General features: G+C 47.7%; 1 protein-coding gene across 3 annotated transcripts in view; it reads right to left on the bottom strand.

Moving 5' to 3' along the window:
- Positions 1–15,308, bottom strand: part of WDR90 (WD repeat domain 90) — a 37,182-nt gene extending 21,874 nt beyond the window's left edge. For 2 of the 3 annotated variants that reach the window (XM_064520476.1, XM_064520475.1), the window contains exons 1-17: positions 15,222–15,308; positions 14,401–14,492; positions 13,597–13,773; positions 12,908–13,046; positions 11,599–11,769; positions 10,380–10,503; positions 9,429–9,496; positions 8,454–8,563; positions 7,254–7,487; positions 6,436–6,498; positions 6,028–6,096; positions 5,261–5,371; positions 4,856–5,001; positions 4,463–4,520; positions 2,527–2,645; positions 2,136–2,297; positions 1,121–1,251 (exon numbers count right to left, since the gene is read on the bottom strand). In XM_064520476.1, the coding sequence (XP_064376546.1) occupies positions 1,121–1,251; positions 2,136–2,297; positions 2,527–2,645; positions 4,463–4,520; positions 4,856–5,001; positions 5,261–5,371; positions 6,028–6,096; positions 6,436–6,498; positions 7,254–7,487; positions 8,454–8,563; positions 9,429–9,496; positions 10,380–10,503; positions 11,599–11,769; positions 12,908–13,046; positions 13,597–13,773; positions 14,401–14,492; positions 15,222–15,231 (1,984 nt within the window). In that variant the 5' untranslated portion in view covers positions 15,232–15,308. The other variant, XM_064520477.1, reaches the window with a different exon arrangement.
- Positions 15,309–15,359: the final 51 nt, after the last annotated feature.

Genomic DNA, 15,359 nt, shown 5'->3' on the forward strand with positions numbered 1-15,359 from the left:
CTAAGAGCAGAGTTCAACGGTCCACCTGCACCAGCAGCTGAACATCTTAGAAAAAAGATGCGAGAAATCCCACTGTAAATGACAGTATAAGTTACCTCTACGGAAAAAAATCTTATCTACCCCTTCTGAGAATTCAAAATCCATTTGTTCCCTTGTCCCTCTTCCAGCATATCAGTTTACGGTCAGTGCAACTCTACTTACTCTTGCCAGGCAACGCATTTCTTATCACTTTTTAAACTGTGCCACATTTTTAGCTTGAACAAGATCTTGTGGCAAGGATGCTTATGGTAGCTGTTTGGGATACAAAACTGTTTCCTTTCATGTCTCAAATCATCTCTGCGGCATAGCGAGACGTGAGAGAGAGGAATAAATGTGGGTAACTATATGTCTACAGAAACTGGAAAAACAACTGATTTTTTGATTCTGACACAAAGTCCACTGGTCAAAGCACTGGATACAGCAAGCAATGCTGCCACTGAGAAACCCAGAGACCATGTTTAATCTTCTATTAGTCTTTTATCACCCAGGAAGAGGGAACTGGAATTACACACCTCTCAAAGGGGCATGTTCTAGATTAATTAGTTCAATTTGCCAAGGCAAAACATGCACTAAGTTTTAAGATACCAGAGCAGTCACACTTGAAAGTGAATTTTTCCTGCTGCTAAAATCAATGGAAGAGCTGAAAGTTGTACTACTTGCTATACAGCATCAAAGAATTCCCAAACACTTCACACAGGCTGAATAATGAAAACATCCCAAGATCTATCTTTTCATTGATCTGCTTAGCTCTTTTTACATCTCTACATAAGATTCCTGTCAGCAAATTAAGACCTTGTTTCATGTTTCTAAAAGCAGTGTTTCTTTGAAAGAGCAATCAGCATTTAAAATGCCAATATTCTGTCTTAAAATGATACTTTGCTGTACTAAGATTATTGCAGTACTTGAGGAAAATAGTTAGCTAGCAATGATCTAATCAAGCCAAAATAATCTTTAGCACTAGCTAAATAGCTGGTTTATTTTCCAGAAATTTGTTTAAATTCATTTCTGATCCTGGTCATTCTCAAGCTGATCCCGTGCTAGCCCACTTCTTCATGCCAGGAGACACTCCTCACACCCCTACCTGCACCACAGGCTTGCTTTTCTTGCTGGTGACAGTGCTGGGGCTGGGAGGGCAGGAGCCGCCGGGCGCTCCTGATGCAGACATTCTTGTAGTCCATTTCCAGTACGTGACCGCTCTTGCTGCAGACAAAGCTGGAAAGGACAAAGACCCCTACTCCGGTAGCTGAAGGATGAGAGGATCCGTACAGACATCATTTTGTAAAACCCCAGGGTTTACAGTGTGTTTCAGCATGCTTTAGTCAAGAGGCGCAGAATAATTTGATAAACTCCGTTTGCCTGATGAAAAGCAATTCCAATTCACAGTAACATAAAAGGTTAAGCAGGGGGCCAAGACTGACTTCCCATGAGCCAGCCTAGGAATCTACAACCAAGGGCGCAAGTTAGAGCTCCCTATTTTTCTTCTGTCCCTTTGAAACACTAATCCAAGAAAGAGCTAAAAGTTCAGTGCAGACTTCAAAAAGAAAATTATCTCTGCCATACGACGTAGCCTGTGGAGGAAGGCAGAGGTCATCTGAGCTGACAGTTCTGCCTTTTTGGAACAGTGTGTGATAGCAACAATAGCCTTGGTTTGATGATTAAAATAACACAAAAGAGTGTGCATTTGTCTATATCCAAGAGGATGTGTTATACCATACTCCTCCCACTGCCAACAGAAAATTAACCAAAAGCTTCAGGCAGGGGGAGGGAATCACTAAATATCTGACTGCCAAAATATCAGTAGGACACGAAAGAGGAAAGAACCATTTCTTGTACTATTCTGCAAAGTATCTGAATTTCTTTTGGGAAGTGAAGCATGCTGAGGGAGGGTAGAGGCCTTCCCACCTTCCATAAGACACTTGTATTCCGCAGAGAAAATCCAAACAAAATACTGTACTCCCAGACAGAGGGGGAAAGCAGGATGTCAAGGCCATGGCCACATGTGGCCTCCCCCACTCATCAACAGAAAGCTGTAGAGCTCCATCCTGGCAGGCTGCCCCGACAGGAAAAGGCGAAGGTAGGCCCCAGCAGCCCCTTACAGCGTGCGGTCCTCCGGCTCCCGCTCCGCCGAGTGCCCCTCCTCGAAGGCCAGATCGGTGAACTCCAGGGAATGGTACTCGCCCAGATTCACAGGACACGAGCGCAGTGCTCCGCCCCGCACTCGCCACAGCCTCACATTATCCCTGCCGCACGACACCATCCTGTTACACAAGAGACTGCGTGAGGAACTGGGAAGGATTTGTTCGGCCCCTGGCAAAAGGCTAATGCGCTAAGGGCAGCAGGCTGAGGTATGCTGATAGCGAGAACAGAAAACAGGAATGCTAACAGTAGTGCCCTGTGCCTGCAAGCCTGAACTGCAGCAGTGCCATGAGCCTCCCCACAGCAGTGCCAGATCCTGCACTGCGAATTTGGGTTTTCTTCGCACACTACCTGGTATCATCAAAAAAAGCAATCTTCAAAGTTTGGATGTCCACATCTGTGTGTGCTTTGGCCAGCACGACTACCTCTCCACCACAGGTCACCTGAGCAGTGTTCCACACCATGACCATCTGAAGAAAGAGGATAGTGACGGCAGAGCTGTGGAAATGTGGAAACCTTACCAGCAAGAGTTTTTCACCAGAGCAGGTGAACATTTGCACATATGGGAGACTGTGCTCTGGGGTTGTGCACACAGTACCGATTACAGAACTGAATGAGGGTAAAAAAGCCCTCACACGGAGGGTTCAGGACAGTCCAAACAGTTTGGCAAACCTTTACTGCAATATACTTCTTTGTCATCAATAATTACAGGTTCTAAATCCCAGAGCTGCCTGGCAACGAGGCTCACGTTTGGAAAGAAAATGCAGTAGCTGCACACAGAAGAGTGAAAACTGTGCCTGCTCAGTTGTAAGAGTTATACTAGGCCTAAGATGTTCTGCAAAAGCTGGAGGTAGAATGTGTCCAGCCGTACTCCTCTCCTTTGCTGCATTGGTTCTTGAAGCACTTTGCTCAGTTCCAACCTTGCTTGCTTGTGACACCCATCCCAAGGGGCAACAAAAGTCAGTCTATGCAGGAAAGCAGTGGTGATGGATCCTCTGATTCAGGGATGTGCACAGAGCCTCACTTCACCTCATGGGGTGGTCTCTGCAGCTTTTTGACTAGGGGAGCTGACAAGAAGTTGGAGAGGTCATCCCCAAAGGAAACAGGAAGGACACTGAAGAAATGCAAGTGATTCAGGGATTCAGTACTCCTCCTTTTAGGATAGTGTTAAAAATGGACTCAGCTCAGCCCCTGCAGGTCTGGGCTGGCAGGTGTCACCTTAGGAGAAATGCTCCTGAGCATTCCCACAGCATCTCCCACTGTCACATCCTGTTTCCTAGCCCAAGTGCTGCTTTCAGCTGGTTGATTTCTGCCCCCTGCCCCCCACCACCCTGAGTTTCAGTTCTTCAGACCCCTACCCTGAATATAAAACAGCCACTTCATGCTGCAAAAAAGCTGGAGCAATTCTCTGACTGCTTGTTTCTTCCTGCAGGTAGTACGCAGTTAGCAATAGCACAGCTAACAAACCATTAGTTCTCCGTAATGGATTACTAGATGAAAACAGCTATACTGATAAAGTAAAACCTTGAGTCCCACAAAACAATTTTATTTTTGACTACTACACGCAGGATCTGCGTCATCCCCTAGCTACATCAGTGGGTGGTAGTTTGAGTGCCCTAGCATCCCTTTCAACACACAATGCCTGCAATGCTCAGAACTGAAAGATTTAACTTCACATCTGCCTTGCTTGCCCTACACGCTATACAAAAGGGTTTTGGGCTCCAGTCCTGAATCTCCCATTTCAATTCCCATTCTTCCACTAAGTGCTTTCAAGCCTTCCAGCTTGAAATGCCACACAAACATGTGTCACCCTCAACCAGGTGGGCCAGAATTGCTGCAGAGATGCCAGGGAACGATGTATGTTAGTCTGCAGTGATCCCCACAGGACACATGGAGAATCACACAACTGCCTTGGTAGTCCCAGCTAGACTATTAGCTGGGACCATAAACCAGAAGAAAGAAATAGGCCCAAAGCTCAGCCTGAGCAGGTCTCCACACAAGTTACTTTAGAAATCATTTATTTGCTTCCAACTGGGGAATGTGCATTCAAACACACACACATATCAGACAGAAGGAAAGAATTTTCTAACCAACTGATGAGAATGAGATCTCTCTATCTCCAGTGAGCAGTCTTTCCTAAGAATGTTTCACAGTCACTATGTCTTGGAAAGCCCGTATCAGTGGTTTGTCTGCAGAATAACTGTGTAATCTAAGAGAACAGGTATCTTGTGACACTTGTTCTGCATGGTAAGAAAATCTCCAGAAAGTCAGAAGTTTTAGCTCTCACCATTTTGCCATGTCCGTCCTTTCCAATGCCACAAAGAACTGCCCCACTGTAGGAAAAGCTGCAAGAACAAGACACTCAGTGAAATGCAGTACCTCATAGCCCAAGCGCATCTCAGTGGGGAATAAAATGAGACAAGCCAAGGATATGGGGGGACAGTAAGTCCTGAGGGATAAGTTAGGGAGTAAGATGGCAGCATACCAGATGTTCTGAGATAACTGCCAGCAGGTCTCAGTGATAAAGACAACACAGCTAAAGGAGAGCTGTAAATCAGCCCTGTTTTATCATGCACTCACAGCACAGAGAAGCTGCCATGCAGCAAGATTTAGCCCACCTGAATGCATACCGACACTCATCTCCTCCTCCCTCACACATTGCTCCAGGGCTGAAACCTACCTTAGGGATGCGAGCGACCGGACGTGGGTTTTAAACACTGACAGGCAGTTCCCCTTCGGGAATTCCCAGAGGCGCACCACGCTCAAGGGGCCAGTCTGTGCAGAAGCTAGCAAGGTGCTGTTTCCATTGAATGCCAGTGCTGACACCTGTGGGAAATATCAGGTTAGAGGTGTCCAGCATTTGGGAAAACTGGGACAGGTGGTTAAGTCCTGCTGCCACTGAGCCAGGGCTCTTCCTGACACCCACTCTGGATGGGAGAGCCTGGGCTGGACTTGTCACTGCCTCCCCAGGGTCAGAGTTGATGCTTTACCATAGCACTTTGGGCAGGGACAGCAGAAAGGTATCTTCTCAGGTATCGGCAAGCACAGCACTGTGGTATGCCTCTGTAAGGACAGTTGTATCTACCTTATCTGTATGTCCAACGAAGAACCTCTGTTCTCCGGTCTGAATCTGCATGGTCACTATAACAGCATGGCAGGGGTAGACCACCGCAGAGTTGTCCCGAGTCCACAGCGCCTGCAGGACAAACGCGAGAATGAGAGGGAGGACGAGATCCCACAGAGGTGACCCAGTTCCTGGACTGGATATGCAGAGCTTTCTCAGATACGTGGGAGACTTGGAGATCTGCTGCAAATGTGCAGGTGAGAGGACTGCCCTCTCATACAAGTGTGCTTCTAACTAGCAACAGAAAACAAAGTGTCCAGCTGATATCCAAGTTAATTCAGTGTATTTACCATCCAAATCACATCCAGTACACGTACTGCAGATACATGGAAAATAATGTTATTGTCAGAGCCTTGAACTGGATGACCAAAAAGACTCTTTCTTCATTCTAACTCTAAAACAGACCATAGGATGGGATCCCAGAAGGCAAAGTCCCACATGGAAATAACCCAAACCACAGCCCTTTTCTAGACTCCAGCAAAGCAGGTTCTAGAGGCACAAGATGTGTTAAAATGCAGAAGACATGAGATCTGAAAGGGCCCCTGATTCACCACTGGAATAGTGGAAGGCCTATACCCAAACATAAGCTTGTGCCCATCTGTTATGGGGCCCTTTTCCCATCAAACAGTAAAGGAAGTTTGGCACTTAACTGCCTTTTATGCCTCCGAAAAATCACTATCCTAGTCATGTGATTACAGATAAATTCCCAAACTCTTTCAGTTACTGACCCATTTGGTGCTGCACCCTCCAAAGCCAATAATTGTCCTCAGCTTCAGGATTGGATCTGGTAAGAGCCTCTGAAAAAAAGACAGCATTGTCACACTTACTGCAGAACTAAGGCCAGCCCCCTAACTGCTCCGCCACATTCCTCTGGAGCACAGGGCCACTCTGCCACTATTCCTAGTTTCTCTTGGAAGCACAGAGACTGCTTTGAATTCTCTCCCATTAAGGGGATAGTTTTAAAGTATTTGACCTGTCAGAATTCAAACTTGGAAGAAAACTGGAGCTGGGATCTTCTGACATCCTATTTTAAGAAGTTCTCCTGCTTAGGCTAAGGGGGTTACAAACAGATCTTCCTAATGCCCTGAAAATTCCTAGAGAGCAGGCTGATGCTGTGGAAAGATCTGTTATCTCACCCTGCAGTGAGAGGCTCTCCTGCTAGACAGCACATCTGGTCCAGTGACCTTCATGTATACACTCTGGAAAAATCAGCAAACACACATTATTGGTTTTATGTCAGCACATTCATCTCTGAACAAGACATATGGTCCCTCTTTCAAGAAATACAAGATACTAGTGGAAAGAAGAACTGACAGTCAGAAAAAACAATTCCAGCAACAGGACTGGACTGACATTAACTGAAATTCCAGCCCAAAGCTTTTGTTCCCTCTGCTGCTTCTGCTGGGCTCAAAAGCATCACAAGCATCAGCCATAAATGTCCCAAAGCTACCTTACCCAAGCAAGCCTTCAGCTGTTTGGATGCCAGCCTTAGGCTCCCTACACCCCAAATCAGTCCCAGCAGCTAGGACTGACCCATGCCCATGTCTCAGCGTTCCCAGAGTGTCACGAGGTCACGCACACATGCAGGTGTGATAAGGGTGCCAAATGGGGGCTAGTGTATTCATTCAGTCCCACAAGACAGAGCAAAAGGCATGGGAAAGATCTGTGGCTGGGAAAAACAGGCCCCACTGCACCAGTGACATATGCTGACTGGGGATCTGGCTTGGGAAGGAGCCCCACATGCAGGAATCAAAATAGCTTGTGCCCCAAGCCCTGAGAGCTCAGGGCAAGGCCCACTCTCCTCTTGACAAAAACATCCTGCGATTAAAGTCACAAGAAGACCAAATGAGGGGGAAGCATTAACAAGAATCACTACCAAACAAACAGAATGCAGAGCTGTGCCAAGCATAAAGTGTAATATCAGGCTGCTGTGATTCCTCAGTGTTTCACCTACCTTCTCCAAGCTAGTGTTGACAGCATGGATAGTTCGTTCACTCTTCTTGTGAGCATACACGTGAATACCACCATCAGTGACTGCTGGTGACTGCCCAGCAGAGTCGCCAGCACCTTGTAGTCTCCCTTTCTTGTTTACCTCCTGCTCCCCAGCATGCATGGTTTCCAAAGGCCCTGGGGTTGTTAGGTGAACCTCAGGAATGCTTTTTGTAATTAGAGGACACCTACGTGGCATCTGAGAAAGAACAAAGCCTCAGACACAGATCTGACTTCCCTCCCACCTTCTTACACCCACTGCAAAGGGAGAGACAGGGAGAAACCATCATCATTCCTGAGTGACTCTTAATAAAAACTCCAAACATTCATGTAAGTGAGAAATGCAGGGATACAAATGACAGAGTAACTTGGAGGAAGAGCATTCCTGTGACCTAACTGTAGGTAGCTAACTTGGCCAGGTATGTTAACCAGTCAGTCTCCCTGTGTTCCCAATATTGTTCATGAACAGTTCCACTCCTCCAGATGACAAACCAGAGCCTTAGGGAAGATCTATCTCTTAACAGCCTCTCCACTGAGCAGAGAGGAAGCTGAAATCCACTGGCCAGCTAACTTGGCTTATCCTGATTCAGCAAATGGTTGCATTCATTGTTTTCTCCCCCTCCACAGCATAAGCAGCATACGTTTCCCAAAGCTCTCTCTCCATAACTCTATCACTCTCCTACACCTTTACTACCTTTCTGGCAAGAAAGGGTCCAAACACCAGTACCTGTGTCACTAGCAACAGGGAAGGAGAATTCAGTGGTTAGGGGCAGCTGCCCGCAGTCCCAGTAATCTGGATTTTATGCCCTGCTATGCTAGAGACACCCTAAGGGCACTTGATCAAGCTCCCTAGTCTCTAGTCCTTAATTCATATCAGTAATTTGAAGAAAAACTATTCGCTGTCTCAGCTGAGATGGGGAGGATAGAAGACTAGCGATTACAAAGCACTTGGCATTTATCTGGTCTTTTTTCTGTACTACGCAAGACTGAACTGCAAAGTCATTAGCTATGGGGCTGTAGTCAACAGACCATGCCCAGACAAGGCTGTGAATGACAAAAAGCAGCTTGTACATCCTAAATAAAGAAACTAAAAGGCGAGACAGGTGTGAAAAACTCCATGAGGCAGAAAGAAAGAAGCTGCACTCTCTCTCCAAAGCATACTTACAGCTTTGGGACTGGTTATCTGCTGGATGAGGGACAGTCGGTCACGGACTGCTTTGGTGAGTGTTACTGGCTGGGGCAGCTGGTGGACTGGGTCTTCCAAAACTTGGCCACCTGGATCACAAGAAGAGAGGGTTGGACTCTGTAACCCTCTGACCTATGAACTACCTACTCCTGCATGGAGTAAATAACAGCCACCTCATTCAACTTCTTATTGCTCCTTTAAAAAAGGTCTAGGAACAAATAAGGAACATAGGCTATTCTGTAACAGAAAAACACAGACCCATTTCTACACTTGGCATGCCTGCTGTAAGCAATACTCTCCACGGGGTTTTTGTTTGGTTTTTTTTTTTATCTGCAGGTCAAGAGCACCTGGAAAACCTCCAGAGTGGTCTGCATCAGGAAACAGGCAGCTGCTTTTGGAATCTAGAAAAGCGTGGGAGAGAACTGCCACAAAAAATCCATTCAGGTCCCCTGATCAGGCAGTAGCTGAAACTACACATTACAACAGTTCTGAAACAGAAAAAACACCCTGCAGATTTGCTGCCCTGGAGATGGGAATGGACTCCAACCCCAGGAGACTCACTAAGGGCTGCCTGCTCAGTAATGATTTTGTAAGAGGAATCCACAATGCAGCTTCCTTAAAAGACTCATCAAAATTCACTAGGCAAGAAAGGTCTGTGCTCTGATCACCTTTTAAAACTTCTCAGCACTTCTAAGCAACAAGTAAAGGTACTTTAGCCAGCTCCTGGTGAGAAGATCTATCTTCTGCAAAATGCAGGGCCTCTCTCAAGTGTTTCTAAACCTCTGGGAGATGCTCTTCCAGAGCTGTACGTTAAATGAGTAATGCGAAGGGCTCTGGACAACACACAGGAGTTGATCAATACCTCAGACAGAGCCTAGGAAGCAGGCAGCACACTGCTCAGGCACACACCAAGGGACCGGCCCAGCCTCAGCTTGCTGACCCTAGCCTTCCTACCTGCTGCAAGACTGGAACAGCTCTTTTGGATCGAGTCATATGGCAGCTTGGACCCATCGGATGGAAACCTGAACAAAATCAGAGGAAAGGCATCTTTTAATTATGATTCTGCACAGGAACCCAGAAATCCTATTTGATAACTGCCTGGCACAAAAGCCCCTTCACAGAAGCAGATTTAGCTGGCTGACTCCTATAAAATTCCCTCTTTCACTCCCTCCTCCCCCAGACACACGGATACTAAAGCATCTCCTTCATCTGACCTACGGCATTAGTTTTCAGAGGTCAGGTCTACACGATGTGTTTTAAGCACCTCTACTATGCTGCTGACTGTGATGAGCTGCAATTTATGGCCAACACAGCTATCTGGCAAAAACCTCAGCACAGATGGGATCGCAGCACTAAAGCTGTGCTTCTGTTGAGGAAGGTACGCTTATGTCTGCTGCCTGATGAGGCATTAAGGCTGATGACAGTTCAGCAGCCACTGTAAGTCTACCTTCTAAAGCACAAAGAACTAGCAAGAAGTTGAACTGCTCCAAATAGCCACCAAGGAAAAAGGCTTGCATTTAGCTAAGCTAGCCACAGAAGCAATCCCAGCAAAGAGGGCCCATCTCCAATAGCCTTCTGTGGGGCAAGAGGACTGGTATTAACTGTATCACTTTACAGGCCTGGGGCTCAGGAAGTGCTCTGTGACTGAAAACTCATAAGGCCTTTTGCCTGCCCCAAAATATCAGCAATCAACAATTAAACACAGACCACAATGTGCTCACAACATTTTAACACTACAGTTGAGGTGAATGGGATGGTTTAAGTAGGATCCCACTTTGTACAAAGCTGGCACTCCTTAGCTGGCTTTAACTCTGCTGCCTTCCTACACCACATGTTGACATGCCCAAAAGAACAGAGAGATCTAAAAGTTCTAGCAATGTCAAAAGTAGCGTTTAGCAAGTATACCTGATATAGTCGTAGCGGTCATGCCACTTCTCTCCCTTTGGCACAGGGAATGCCATTTCCCGTGGCATGGGAGACATACCATGGCAGGCCAGGTTAGCTTGTCGGGCTTCAGAGAAAGTCACACCTGGTAGCACACAAGACAGAAAAACTATGTTCTCCAAGGTCTGAAGGAGCCTGTGGAACTAGCCGAAATGTGTTTCTAGTGGGGCACAGAAACAAACAGCAACTTCCCTCTTTGAAAACATCTGAAAAACAAAGACTACAACTGAAGTACCCTGATGCCTGTAACAAATGAATATGCCTTTGCATAGGAATATTCTTGTAACTCTCACCTTCCAAAGAAGCAGCAAGAGCCTAAACCTTTGGTATCAAGTTATAAATTCCCTGTGCCAAAGATTGACTTAGTTTGATATTATTTTCTATAGCTTCACACAATCTGTTAGGACTCCGTTTTGATTTTCTTGTTTTCCTTCCTTGATGCATTTACAACTTCATGAAAATGATGAGTCTTCAAGAGTTTATCTTTATTTTAATACCTCAAAGTTTGGGGGACTTCTTTCATGGTACATAGCATCTATAAATTCTTCCTCACTGATGCTTTCAAGTGGGCCAGTCAGTTTTGGCAGATTTCCAGAAATTAAAAAAAAAAAAAAAAAAAAAAGTCAGAAACAAAGGCTTTGATTGAAGTATCTCTGCTGCACTAAGCAGGTAGATTAAAAAAAAGACTATGTTGGAAGATTTCTGAATAGCCGTGACAAAAAAAACCAAAAAACAAAAAACCAAGCTCTTCCGGCAGATAAAAGTACAGGCCTATGAAAAGTGAAGTGTGGTTACAGCTTTTTCTTTTCCTGCAACAATCTAATGTTGGTAAGATATTTAACTTTTCTCCAGTCATTCACTTTTCCAGCTGGAAAATAAGAAGCAACACTTTCCTCTCAGAGAGGTGGGGCAATTTTATTCACCAGTGTAGGTGGAACCTTTTAATACTGCACCTAGTTTTTTGACCTTTCTGCTTCCTATCATTGCTACAGGAAAAATAATCTAGCTTTTGATACAGATATATTCCCATGCTTATAGACTAAGAACTCAAAGTGTAAAGGCTAAAAGTCCTGCTGGAATCACGTCTGTAAAAGCAGTTTTAAGAACCTATAGGTTACCTTCAGACTTGGTTTACACCACATGAGAAATTGCATGCCACCCCAAGCTCTCAGCTCCTTACCTGGGTCAAACAGCAAGTCACTTGTGCAGAGATTTTTCACAAGTAGATTGGAACAGAGCTTGACACTCTTCAGATGGCTGTAACGTCGGTTGAGATACATGGAGAGGATGTAGTGGAGATCAAGCATCAGACAGGTCCAGCGCACGTTGGCAGGGGCTGCTCCCACTAGATCTGGAGGTCAAAATGGCTTGTTGCAAAACCAGCACCGAGTACTAAGGGAACGTGTCAGAAGACACTACAAACCTTGGGCTGTGATCTTTGCAGAATGGGTGACATAAGATTAATAGCATGCATGTGGCTAATGGTGTCTCTTAACATGCACATCCAAGTCACCATTCTGCTCTGAGGTACCCTTCTACCAACACTAGCAAACACAGTCTGATTTGTGACTCTATGCATATTTTCACGTATAAACCTGTGATCTTCAGCCCCTCAAACGGAGGCCTCAGAGCACACAATTTAACAATTTAATTCTGTCAGAAATACGCCCAACTCGATGGTCCAAATGAACTGTCTCTTTACGACAATAAATGCTACTATGCTCTAGTCACTAATTTAGTGGGAGCTGGCACTTCAGGCTTGCATGCTCACGCCAGAACAAAAACGCAACAAAACGTGCTATGTTATGCCGTGATAGAATCTCTTCCTGCAGTCAACTGGCAATCGACTGATATGGTGCCCTGAACTACAGAACTGACTGCACTAGTCAGCTTTAGCCTGGCTGATGCAACTGCAGGAAATGTTATCCACTTAACGCGCTTCACCTTTTTCCTTGGACCCTGAATCAATGAGGTCCCCAGGTTCTTTTTGCAGCATGTAGAAAGGAAGAAACCCTAAAGCCCTTGAAAAACTAAGTATTTAACACTCAAGATTTCCACCAGGCTTGACTTGTCAATAGTAATTAGAATAGAGTATCTGAGATTGGAAAATGCACCTCATAGCTCACAATCGCAATGCATAGGTCTGAAAAAAACAGACAACCAGCCATGCTGTCTCAGGCCAGACTCACACCTGGCCTGACATTACATCCTCCATTAGTTAGGGAGAACTTAAAACAGGGGATGCAGAAACAGTCCTTCCCAGTAGCCATAGCACCTAGCTTCCAGCAGCCAGCTGTTAAGGGTCTTCTGGATCAAGCGAGTGCATCCATACCACTTTGTTCAACAGCGATGCACTCATCGTCCTTGAATCCATCTACTCCCTTTTTAAACACAGTTTATTTTCTAATAATTTATTTTGGCCATGATGTTCCAGCACAATCTCTACTGTGACATGAGCAATGCCACTATCCATATGCAGTACTCTTTACCTTGCTTGGAAGTCTTGGCTGTGCTCTCATAAACTGACCCTTTGGAAGCTCCACAGATGAAGGGGAACTGAAGCCATGTGGCCGTGGATTTGAACTCCTTAAATAGGTTGGAGAAAGAGATGCGAACCACCTGGTTATCCTGAGGACAAAGATACACATGGTGTTTTAGTCACCCTGGTGGCTTAAGCAAGAAAATGCTGCAGAGAGGAAAGCATCCTTTGGCTAGCACGGCTCAAAGCCTAGGCAATTTCAATAGCAGTCTCTTGTCCCATCCAATACAGTCCTGAGTGAAGAGACACTAAGAAACCTGAGTCCAGAGATAGCACAAGAACAGAAATCATCTCAGGCCCAGGGCAATCGCCACTGATCACAAAGACCAGCTTTCACTGGAAGTACATTGAGAGTTGAAGATTAATTCCTGGACCTCTCTGGATAATCGGGCAAGAAAATTGCAGGAAGGATGTCACCTCCTCCTTTAACTCCACCTCAACAGCTACTACAGCACGTTGGGGAACTTCAGCATAAAAGACTCCTAGCAGACATCTACCTTGTAGCAGAACAGTCTCATGTCCTAAAGTCCAAGTCTTGCAGCTTCAGGCCTCTATAAAAACAACCACTGCTGCCCTCAGTCCTTTAATCAGGTTACAGAGCCAATTACACCAGCAGCCAGACAACACCGTATCACATACCTCTGTAGCAACATCCAGATGCACAACGAAGTATTTGTTTGGCATAGGCCTGAACAGCACGTAGAGGTAACGCCCAACAAGGCCCAGCGACTGTGTGCTGGTCTTTGGCAGCTGAATGTAGTTACTAGCAGGAATGGAGCCTCGGATCCGATACACCGTTCCCTTCAGCGTCTTGTCCTTCAGAAACAAAAGCAGGCGTCAGCACACACATAATAACAGAAAAAAGGACTACAGAGGTGGGATTTCTGTTTGCCGCTCAAGGCAAATAGCTGTTTCCTTATCAGAGCACTGGTTCACACAGATGCATGCCAAGATCAGCTAGTTAGGCAACAACAGGGCTGGGGAACCTTGGTGCTTTACATTAGGGATCTCATCTATTTTGGGAGCACCAGGCTTTTTTATAGGCATCTTAGTCCTTTCCATTATATTGCACAATATTTCTGTGGTAAGCACTGAGATTCTCAGCTAGAAAAGCAGCTGGAGGAAGCAGTTTGTTTTAGCTGCTCCTGACGTGGTATAGAAGTGAGAAATGGAAGCCAGCCCCACTTGGCCCACGGGGGATACTCTCAGGTGCTCCCTGGAGACAGCTTCAAAAGCTCTGCTGTAACCAGCAAAAGGCAGGAGAAGAGGAGGTCACCTCTTTGCCTTTGGGTGGCACTGAGCCAGAGAGTCCGAGATTTATCCCAGCCACTGCAAGTCCAGGGAGACGGGGACTCCCCCGTCCGCAGCACCACTGGGTGCCAGGCCGTCCCTCTCCTTAGGGCATGCAGCCGGACCGGTGAAAGCAGCGGAGCCCCGCGTTACCATGAAGGTTGTCACATCCCCCTCTTTCGTTGACCGCTTCCATTCCTCCACTTTGAAGTGCTTGAAGACGTTCAGGTAGGGGTTCTGCCACACTGCCGAGACAGGGACCAGGGAGCCCTGCAGGCGCCCGGCTCCAGGGGCCAGCGCCTTGGCCCGGCTCTCACAGGTGACCTGGCGTCCCTTCCCTCCAGCCCCACGGGGGAGCCCCTCACCCGGTCTCTCCCCTCGGAAACCCCCGGTGTCACTCACCCCCCAGGCTCCACCGGGGGAGCCTCGCACCCCATTTTTCCTCCCGGGACCTCCACAGTCCCTTCCAGCCCAGCAGCGCCCCGTCATCCCCCAGCTCCACAGAGCAGCCCCTTGCTCCAGCCCTCCGCCCCGCTGACACCCCCAGCTCCTGGGGGGCCCCGGTGACACCCCCGGTACGCTGCCCTCAGGCCCCCCAGTACCTCCTGCCCCGGTGACACCCCCGGTACCCTGCCCTGAGGCCCCCTGGTACCCCCTGCCCCGGTGACACACCCCCGTACCCCCTACCCTGAGGCCTCCCGGTACCCCCTGCCCGGTGACACCCCCCGCCTTGCCTCATGCCCCGGTGACACCCCCTCGTACCCCTGCCCTGAGGCCTCCCGGTACCCCCTGCCCGGTGACACCCCCCCCTTGCCTCGTGCTCCGGTGACACCCCCTCGTACCCCTGCCCCGAGGCCCCCCGGTACCCCCTGCCCGGTGACGCCCCCCGGTACCCTGCCTTGAGGCCCCCCGGCACCCCCTGCCCGGTGACACCCCCCCGTGCCCCCTGCCCGAGGCCGCCGGCCCGCCGCTACCTGCCGCCATGGCGCGCGCGCGCGCCGCCGGCCCGCGCGGCTCAACCGTCCCGCCCGCCCGCCGCCAATCCGCGCGCGCCGCCCCGCCCCGCGGTCACGTGGGGCCCGCCGCGCCGGGCGCGGCCGCAGGAGGAGTGT

The sequence above is a fragment of the Dromaius novaehollandiae genome, chromosome 14 (genome assembly GCF_036370855.1).
Source record: "Dromaius novaehollandiae isolate bDroNov1 chromosome 14, bDroNov1.hap1, whole genome shotgun sequence".
Lineage (NCBI taxonomy): Eukaryota > Metazoa > Chordata > Aves > Casuariiformes > Dromaiidae > Dromaius > Dromaius novaehollandiae.